Source organism: Hyposmocoma kahamanoa, unplaced genomic scaffold, assembly GCF_003589595.1.
Source record: "Hyposmocoma kahamanoa isolate Upper Pololo Valley unplaced genomic scaffold, ASM358959v1 94, whole genome shotgun sequence".
NCBI classification, from domain to species: Eukaryota; Metazoa; Arthropoda; class Insecta; order Lepidoptera; family Cosmopterigidae; genus Hyposmocoma; species Hyposmocoma kahamanoa.
Window position 1 is genome coordinate 12200774 of NW_020654878.1, and position 11239 is coordinate 12212012.

Here is an 11239-nt window from a genome sequence, read left to right on the forward strand (position 1 = left end):
GAATTGTACCAACTGTATCATTGACCAAAAATTTTAACTAATTCATCGTCAGTACGTATTCGATGTCGCGGTGAACCATGTTCCTTGCGTACAAAAATCTTCCCTTCTCGTGTCCATACATATTTCCATTGAGTGCGTAAGGCTTCTCCACGCGCTTTATAGAAAAGTTGCCGGTTCATGCGAGTCAACCTCTCATTGACGTAGAAACGTTGCGTGTCAGAATCGACCCCTAGGCCTGCAGTAGTAGCCCCGCGGCGCACGCGCGCGGCCTCCAGCAGTTGGTCACGGTGCGCTCGGCGTGCGAGCCGCACAACGATAGGGCGCGGGCGCGGTCGCGACCCGGCTTCTTCCATGCGACGCACGGGCCCCGCTCGCTCCACACTTACAATGTCTCGTTCCTCCAGATTTACGCCTAGTTTAGTTGCAACGGTCAGCGCGAGGTGAATGTACCTTTCATGGTTTTGTTCAGGAATTCCAGCAATCTCAATATCGTTCCTCAATAGTTCTTGATCGCGATCGTTCAATTCCAGCTTGAGCTCAGTTATTGCATTTTGAAGAGAAGACGCGGCCATGGCCGATCCATCCCGCTGGAAACGCTCTACGATCTCCAGGCGCTCCGCGAGATCGTCGACCCGCCTGTTACAAATGTTGACAGCAGCGGTCAAGTCAGTTACGGCTATTTTAAATTCTCGCAACTCAGCTTTCATCTCCTCTCTGAACAGTCGCAGTTCATTGACCAATTCAGACTCAATGGTTTGTTTTGCTGGTGGAGAAGGCGACAGAGGCGATGAGGGAATAGGGGACTGATTTTTCGGGGCAACACGACTTCGCAATGTCACATTCGAAGAGCATTCCTTGCTGTCAGAATGTAGCGGTAGATCACGCTTGATCGGTGTGTTCGTGTTATCAGTCTTTGGTTCCCTGCTTACACATTCCTGACATTTCCATTTGTTTCTATGTTCCACAGTCATAGTATTGTGAAATCGCTTTTCACTAACATTTGCGCACAGGAGATCATAGTATTTAGAGCAATGTTTACATGTTAGGTATTGTCTATTCACAATTTCTTGCGAACATCCACCGCACGTCATATTTTTCGTAACTAGTGGCGACATCTTTCGAACGTACAGTGAACCTTGTCGCCCCGGTTTGTTCACAAAAAGGAACGAAAACGCAGGTCGATGATTCTATCCGCAATGTCGTTAAAGTTCGATCGATTGTTCCTAGATGGCGCTTTTTAAGGAGCGACAAAGCAAAAGCCCGCACGTCCACCCACTTTTTAAATAATAAAGTATTAGGGAAAAATTACAACGGGGTTTTGATAAAAAGGATCTCCCAACAAACTTGTAACACTCAATTATCTCAATGATAGTGATAACGAACGTCCACTTTTAATGTTCTTTGTTCTACACAACCATAAGAAGACTATTAGCAGATGTCAACAATTCGCCACAACACAGTTTAAAAAAATGTAAAAAATTCACTTTCACAGTTTATAGTTTAACGAAATAACATTTGCACAGAATATTTGGGGTCCAATACACTAAATGATTTGTACTTTAAGCCAAAACACTTCGAATTCAATTTTTATACTTTAAACAATCGCGGAGTCGATGTTACTTGGACGGCAGCGCCATCTATCCTCCATTACCAAATTGTTGGCTGACAGCTGCTTTTATTGACAGGATTCAATCTCCTGACATTAATCATTCTATTCAAAACTCAATTTACAAATATTTCAATTAATCAGGTAATAGAGAGGAACTGTAACAACACATCGACAGCTAAAGAAAGCCTGCCTAAAAAGTATGTGAACAAAATCAATCGTTCATTAAACCTGCTGCATCAGATTATTCGGAGAATTTGCGAATTTGCAAATACCTCGAAAAGGATAACCATATTGCATTTTTTTTGAGAAATCGTGCCTGCCATCTTGGATTCAGAAATGAGTGCCGTATTCGTAATAGCATCCCCAAATAGCTCGAAAACGATACCCAACTTGCCATTATTCGAAAAATCGTGCCCTCCATCTTGGATTTAGAAATAAGTGCCATATTCATAATGAGCATCCCCAAATACCTCTAAAAGGATAACCATATTGCATTTTTTTTTAATCGTGTCCGCCATCTTGGATTTACAAACAAGTGCCATATTCGTAATGAAGACCCCCAAACACCTCGAAAACGATACCCAACTTGCTATTATTCGAAAAATCGTACCCGCCATCTTGGATTTAGAAATGAGTGCCATATTCGTAATGAGCACCCCCAAATACGTCGAAAAGCATACACATATTGCATTTTTTTTTGAAAAATCGTGTCAGCCATCTTGGATTTACAGACAAGTGCCATATTCGTAATGAGCACCCCCAAATACCTATTAAACAATACCCAACTTGCCATTATTCGAAAAATCGTGCCCGCCATCTTGGATTTACAAATGAGTGCCATATTCTTAATGAGCATCCCCAAATACCTCGAAAAGGATATCCATGTTGCATTTTTTTCATAAATCTTGTCCACCATCTTGGATTTACAAACAAGTGCCATATTCGTAACGAGCACCCCCAAATACCTCGAAAACGATACTCAACTTGCCATTATTCGAATAAACGTGCCCGCCATCTTGGATTTAGAAATGAGTGCTATATTCGTAATGAGCATCCCCAAATACCTCGAAAAGGATACCCATATTGCATTTTTTTTTGATAAATCGTGTCCGCCATCTTGGATTTACAAATAAGTGCTATATTCGTGATGAGCACCCCCAAATATCTCAAAAACGCCCATACCCAACTTGCCATTATTTGAGAAATCGTGCCCGCCATCTTGCATTTAGAAATGCGAAAAGTCCTGTCAGCCATCATGACTGTATTCAGATATAAATGTCATTTCCAGAAGGATTACCAAAAATAATTTTTTGAAAATTGTTGGCAACCATCTTGGACTTAGAAATTAATGCCACATTCTCAATAAGCACTCCCAAACAACTCGAAAACGTCTATAATTCTCGATCGACAATGTCTATTATGTCTGTAGGCTCCTAATCGACTCGAATCGACACGGTCGATCGACAATGTCGATCGCATCTGTAGGCACCTATACGCACTTCACTAGAAAAGTTAACGGTAAGACTCAACTTTACTTCTGTTAGCATTATCTAGTATCTATCACTACATATTCGATTGTCTATTTAGACATGCGAGTAACATTTTAAAGTCATATTTAATTCTTACACTAATGTTACAATGCATTTATGAAATGGTTATTTATGTTAAGAAAAATATTTTTTTTTTTATAAAAAATAGTGTCAGACAGAATATTAACACGAGGAATAAAAAATAACCAGCTATTTTTAATAGTCGTCTTCATAAAGTCTCAAATTCATTTAAGGGCCAATGTATACGCTTCTATAATAAGATTCCGATTGATATTCAAAACTTGCCATTTATGAAGTTTAAAACTATTATAAAAACAAAAACATTTAGTATAAAACTAAAGGTTTATTATACAACTTCTGCGTACTTGGATGACAAAAATCCTTGGTAGTGAAAGAACCCGTTGGTTCTATCAGGTATTCTCGATTTAAGATGTTTAAATTAAATATTGTAATGATAAATATATCCAAATGTATATATTTACAAAGAGCAACCCCTAGAGTTTCTTGCTCATTCTTCTCAGGGGAATCTGCCTTACGAATGAGCAGTAGGTACCTAAAGTTTAATCAGTACGACGATTTTAAGTGTAATTTGCTTACCCATGAAATAAAGATTATTTAACTTTGACTTTGAAAAGTTTTGTGTATGCTGTTCCTCTAATGTAACTTATTCAAATTTAATAATAAAATAATCGAAGTTTGGAAATACAAAATGCTGTCAGAGCATGAGTGTACCAATTATGGATTCACAATGAAAAATATTCATACCACGTTATTGCTAGACATTAATTAAGAAACAAAAAAATAGTTTTAGTTTTTCCAATGTGTGGTCAAGAGTTTTACATGAATCTATATACCTATTACCAAATATACAACACCGTTCAGTACGCGACGACGCGCTGGCGAGCATAAAATCGTATTCAATGCTCTCCCGCGCCATGCACCCGTCTGCAGGCTTCCGCTGGCTCTAAAGCGACGAATTCGACAAAAAAATAAGTATATGGCATGGCTCCCAAATGGTATACATACCAGCCATATACGTCATTCCCTGGTGCCATAAATGACAAAATCGTATTTTATTTGAAAAACGATATATTACTTTTATTTCGTAGGTATTTTTTAAATTTATTCTGTTTCTCCCCTTCTTTTGATAAGTTCCATTGACTCCGTCTGCAAAAGAGATCAATGAAACAATATTACATTCAGTATTTGATATACGTAATTCTGAAAGACGTTTTCTTATTGAACCTTTCACATGACGATTCTCCAATGCCAGCACTCAATATATTATCATGTGTATATTATATATGCATATTTTACTTATACATACGCATTTTTACGGGTTCTAAAGAAACAGTTGTATCTACTGTACTGGACGACATAGTGTCTTTTAGTATTTAGTTGCCATATTTGTGGAATACGGTTAGCGCTTGCTTGCCTTGCTTAGTAGTAACAGCATTATCCACTAATATAGGTTAAATCCTTTTATGGGGTCCTGGATGTTGCCTGACTGGTCAGATATCAAACACGAAGTTATTAAGTTTTTTTTTAAATAAGTGCGCCTTTGACCTTCATCTCCCCTGAAGGAAAGTGAAGATGACGTCGACGGGTGTGTAATATATCATATAAATTTTTTTAACATAACGCTCAATTGTCATAATTTCATTTCAAATAAACTCATTTAATATAACAATTCACTTCATATAACAAACTTTTAATATAAACTTAAATATTATAATTTCACTTTATATAACAATCATGTACTCTAACACTCATTTCTAATAACAATCATAAGTTATAAACCTCAGTTAATATAACAACAATTTATATAAATATCATTTAACCTAACGCCTGATTATACGCAAGTAGCAAATGATTTTGAGCAAGTTGCCCTCTACTTCAGCCATGAGACAAATTGTTTATCGCGGGAAGAGTAAGGGGAAACCAGTTTTTATGGAACCTACGAGTGTCTATTTTACAATACACCATGATGGCTTACAAATTCATGAAGAAAATTTTGTGATCTGTGATGAAATTTTCAATGCCAAAATTTCCACCGCATTTGTGGAGTATTTCCGAGTTACAAAAAAAAGGGTTACCTAGGACCCAAAATAGTGCAGAGTCATGGCACCACCGAATAAATCAATTGATAGATGTTAAAAACCCTGGATTTTATAAGTTGGCACATGAACTATTAAAAGAAAGTTTTGTAATATTAGGCAACATCGAAAAAATATTAAATGGGGAAACTCCGCCAAAAAAGAAAAAAAGAAATGGAAATGCAAACAAAAACATAGACAATATTTTGAAAAATATTGACGAATATACTGAATGTCAATTTTTAAGAAGCATAGCTTCGAACTTAAATTTAAAAAGAAATTTCTAATGAATATTAATTATAATAATTATGAATATAAACTAATTTTTTCCTATGTTTTACTAAATAAATGCTGATTATATGTGTATAATTCTTTTATTTCAATTTCAACAAACGATATTCCTAAAACTAATAGTATATCAATTATAATTTGACCTGAAACTATGTTCGTAAACGCAAACAAATTCGCTTCTGGCACTCGCCGGCCGCTACCGCGGCACGCTCGCTGCGCTCGCTCGGCTCGTGCGGCTTTTTCATATACTAACCTAACCTAACCTACTAAATAGAGGACGCAACCAAGATTTGACCTATGTGAAATACATTTGTTTTCTTTTAAACCACCAAGGAATCCAGTGTGTAACAATAATAATTTTGTCGAAACGAAGATTCAGCTATATAAACTATACTATTGAAAACATAAAGTTACACTCTAGTATCGAACAGACAAGTACCACGGCGAGCCGGGTTTAACTTTATTATTTATAAAAAATGACATTATACTATGTGAAAATTATCAGAATTGACAATATATGAAATGACAGTTATATGATATGAGCTTTATTTTAAAAAAAGTTATAAAATGTGAATGTTATATCAAACAACAATTATATGAAGTTAAAATATAGGAACTGAAATTAGTCCAAATGAAAATTATATTATATGAACGGTATATGTTCTGAAATTAGTTTATTTGATTTTCGAACAACTGAGACGCACCCGACGTCGACGGTGGAACATGTACATCTAAATAAAGCCTATTCACTCTCGCCTTGAAAAGGCCCAAGTTCAGAAAAGCGAATAGGCACGAGCAGAATAGGAAGGCAGAGTTGAACGTGGCATTGCGTCGTGTCCAACCAAGAAGCAAGTTCACACTACTCTACTATATGTTTATGACTATCCAAAAGTTTATTATTGTCAATATAGCAATAATTTACCTCCTGATTGAGACGATACCACCTACAAATTGTTTTTAAATATTCATGACTGTGCTAAAAAGTATTGTTATACAAATTTTTACTTTTTATAGGAAACTGACAAAACTCCTATTGCATCCGTACCTATATTAAAACCTAACAAACTCTGTAATGGCAATTCTTCCAAACTGATGTCTCATTCTTTCTGCATGAGTAAATCTTATATAGCTTCCAGTTGAATCGTTTATAATGATCCCCAAAAACTCTGTCTCAATTCGCCACTATGTCGCCACTTAAGAGCACTAAGGGTCGTCTTCTAAAGCTCTACTCAATGCTCAAGTCAGGACTTGAGTATGATTCAAAGCACTAGAAATCATACTCAAGTCCTTGTCATTAGGGTCGTATTTCCAGTGCTTGAAATCATACTTAAGTCTGCTCAAATGCTGACTTGAGCATTGAGTAGAGTTCTGGAATACGACCCTTAAGAACACACAATTAGTTCAAAAATAACCTTCTAGTGCATAGGTTCCCAAACTTTTTGGCTCATCGTCCACTTAGGCAAGATAAAAAAAATTCTATACCCACCACCCCAAAAAATATTTGAAAACACGTATTTTTATAATTATTAATACAAAGATCGAACACACAGAAAAATTCCTTCGATCCGGCCGGATTCGAACCGACATCTTCTAACTTACCGTGCCAGACGCTATACCAACTAAGCGACGAAACGAACCAAGCGGAAGAACCTCACGAATTTTTCTATGTGCTTGCGTATGTGTGTCTTTGGTTTTTCAACGACTTTGTAGTCTTAGCGCCATCTATGAGAAATCTATGGAAGATTTATCACCGAGTTAGTACCTTTTAGTTAGTATTTTTATATTAACACAAAAAACACAAGGAAAATAACCTAATCTCAGTATAGTCGAATTGAGAACCTCTTCCTTTTTTTGAAGTCGGTTAAAAATTATATACAAATTTAGTGTAGTTTATACTATACATTTATACTTACAGATAATTAAAGTTTTATTTGTTAAATGAGGTAGCACCTGCTGGGTAGCATCAACGCCCCCAATTCCTTCCGAGGCCCCTACCGCCCTAGGACTCTTAGGACTCTTCATCTTCGCCCATTGGGGGCGGTAGGGACCACTTTGGGAAACTATGTTCTAGTGTGTGAGCCCCGTACATCGTTCACATTGTAAAGGAACAATTTCTTGCCGACAGAAGAGTGCTGGACAGGAACCATATAAAATAACATTTCTTTAAAAATATACCTTAAAATTTTGAAGCACATTGTTAGAAACAAACTTTCCATATCTTACATAGTACATCATCGAGAGAACCTGAAATACTTTTTTTACGAAATATTTAACCATACAATTTATTTGTATACAATGTTACAAATGCCGTCAACATACAAATTGGCCTAAGTCTATGCGACACGGCAAGGATATTTTTGTTGAGTCTTGTGATGTCGATAGCGAAAATGCCTTATCTTTTTTGGTCTGAGTATTAAGCCTGACGAATAAAACCTGCCCTGAATGGACTAGATAAGACCATGCTAAGATTTTGGGCTACCGATGTGGGTTGTAAATCAAAATTAATCTTGAACTGCTTGTAGGAATTATTTTAACAAGAGATTAGTTTCGAATTTTACGTAAGGTTATGTATTTCTACAAAATTTTTCTAATTTGTGATTATGGATAATCAATCATTCGCGGCGTAGGCTAGTGAAAAAATTTGTGTCTGGATCTGTCAAACGGAGTACGGTATCACGCTTTCCTAATGGCATCTATTGTTCAAAGTGGCGTTTTCTATGGCCACTAAGCAAACTCCCCGACTCAGTGACTTATTTGGAAATCTAATATTATTTAATTTTATTATCCCAATCTAATATTGTTTTGTCTGTCCCCCTGTATACCTTTTGAATGTGTAGGTGATTATAACCAGGGCACTCATCCTTTATTATTGAATACATGACACAATTGTAAATTATTTTATTTACTGTATATACAAACAAAACCAAAGTAAATATTAATTATATAAACTGCAAACTTATTTCTAAAAATGTCTCTTCCAGCCAACCCAAGGCAATAAGAGCTAAAGTATTACGTGAGTAACAGCGTGCAGGATAAAAAGAGAGAGGATTTTTTTTGTCATATATAGTGACGGCATGAACAAGTCATGCGCCTGATGGTAAGTTACACGCCTGTCCATAACAGATGCAGTGCCACTCAGAGCCTTAAATCGCAAAACTCTAAGGGGCACTGTCGCAGCACCCTGAGACATAAGTTGACAAGTCCCATGTGCCTGTAATTTCACCAGCACCCTTACCCTTCAAAACCGGAATACAGTAATTAATGCTGACATTACGGCTTGGCGATAGAAATAGGTAAGATGGCAGTACTGCCCTGCACGAATTCTTTCACATATAGCTTTACTGCTACTAAAATAATATTAAGTAACATGAAAATTAAGAAATATCGACACTTATCTAGAAGAAAGGGTGGAAAGGGAGTCTCTTCTACACTTCTGCTCTGCATGAGAAGAAAAAGAGTCAAAAAGGGTTTTGCAGTTGGGACGAACGGGCATCTTATTGATGCAGATTCTTAAAACGGGCAAGAGAGAGCAGCAGTTGGAACAGGAATGTTGGAAAAACCGGAAGGTAGGAAGGGCAGTTAGGATCGCGAAGTATACATATAAAAAGAGCGGCCAGTGGACAGAATGAGCACAACACAACGAAGGCGAATTAGGAACCATGTTAACATGCGCGAGACGTAAGCCAGGTATTATAGGCGCTCAAATTTATTGGCTAACTGGCCCATAGCGTAGACTGCCTGAGATAAGATAAGTGGTAGGTTCCCTGCAGCATCCAAACGTGAATTCTCTGCAAAGAGTGAGGCAAAAAGATTCGCCTTTTCTACCTCAGTATGGGCCACAAACATAAGTCACACGCTTTCGTACTTTTTGGCAATTTTATTAAAAGCTTCCTTCAGATTCCGAGTAGGTACACGACGCTTTGCGCAGTCGAGTATCTGCCCAAGTTTGGTAAGCTGACAGTTTTTGTGCCCTCGACACGACTACAATCAGCACTCGAGCGAGTCCATTGAGTACATCAGAGTGTGTATGATATGTAACAAATACTTGAAACCCAAATATTATCCAAACCAAATATTGTCTCTGGCTTAAATCTGTTCGCGAGGAGCCATTAAAGAGTACCGTGTTATGTACGGAGCCATAAAAATGTGTTGAGGAAAAAAGTAATAGAAAAGATTGTGAAATCTATAGCAATTTTTAGAGATCTTGTGTTAGTTTTAGAGCAAATTTTGATAAATTTGAGTATCAAAATGTTTCGTTGTGTAACTGTTGCATTGTTGTTAATCAACGCATACAACGGTAGTTTAGGAGCCCCTATGCCCAACGAAGTAAAAAGTAACCTAACTGAACTCGCAAATCGTTGTACGAACCTGTTTTTAAGAACGCAAATTACAAGTAAAGTTAGTGAATGTAACATATATAAGCCAAAAACGGAAAAGGAATTTCAGTGTAATATATTTTATGACATCAACGCTCAGCTATGTGACGCCGTCGCTGCGTCCAAGTTAAATATTACTAAGGAAGAACAGAACAAACTAAATGATGAAATTCGTATTGATAAATTCTGTCAAGAATTTAAGAAATACAAGCCCACTAACTCAACATACGAAGCGCAAGCTGCAAAAGTATTCGATTACAACAGTAGTTGTATAAAATCATGTAGCACCGATGATATCACGAATCTGTTTACAAGTTATTATTGTAAATACTACAAATGGGGTAAAGACCTATTGGAATCATCACAGGGTGTGACAACGCCACTTGCTGTCCAAACTGCTATTGCCAATTCCACCTATGTACCTGACAAAAATAAAGTACTTTTGAAAGATGTGCCCATAGATACTCAGTCTAAGAATATTATTAGTGGGGTTACTAGTATGGTACACACTAGCAGTACAAACACTGCTAAGTCAGTAAAGCCAACATCAGTTATAAAACATTCAGAAGTGGTACAACAAGAAGATGAAAAAAATAAGGAAAATGAACAAGACGATAAAGATGACCTAGAAATCAGCAATGGAGGTGAGTGATTTAGTAAAAAGCAGGGCTCCAAGTTATAATTATATATATATATTTTTAATCTACTTTTAAGGGGTCTGAAATGTTCGGGCATATATGTCGGCCTTGTAATGTATGATACATATAAATAACTATCATACTTTATCTGTCACTACTCCCATGAGAGGTATTGCTCCTCATCAGAAAGCAAGATCTCACATAGGAGTGTAGAGCTTCACCAGTCTTCGACAACGGGTTGCTCAGCATTACATTAATTATCATTCATAATTATCATGACATTTGTAAAAGGGCCATTCCAAAGTGATGGGTGGGACATTTTGATTCCTTTTTTCTTGAACTTTAAATAATTTCTCACTAACCATCAGTTAATTAGAATTAAAATGAAAATATCATGAAGCCAGATATGAAATTCATCTGTGACTATTTATTTACATAAATTTACGACATTATTTAAACTCAAAAACTTTTAATTTTGTAAGTGAGTTTAATGTTGTAAGTAAGGTGGGACACTCACAACACTCGCCTGTTTTGAGTTAATGGCTTCATTGCCAGATCAAGACCAACTACTAATATTTTGTTCAGCAAGTTTTTCATATGCGATAACTTGAATGTTAAAGTTCTATTTTATATTTACATTTAATTAGTAACTTTGATAAATTTTAAAGAAATTAATATG

At 36.6% G+C, this 11239-nt stretch overlaps 1 protein-coding gene across 1 annotated transcript; it reads right to left on the reverse strand.

Annotated features, from left to right (window-relative positions):
- Nucleotides 1-1531, reverse strand: LOC113237922. Its single transcript, XM_026474640.1, has one exon. It carries the CDS (start codon nucleotides 1113-1115, stop codon nucleotides 18-20), a length of 1098 nt encoding a protein of 365 aa, XP_026330425.1. The 5' UTR covers nucleotides 1116-1531; the 3' UTR covers nucleotides 1-17.
- Nucleotides 1532-11239: the final 9708 nt, after the last annotated feature.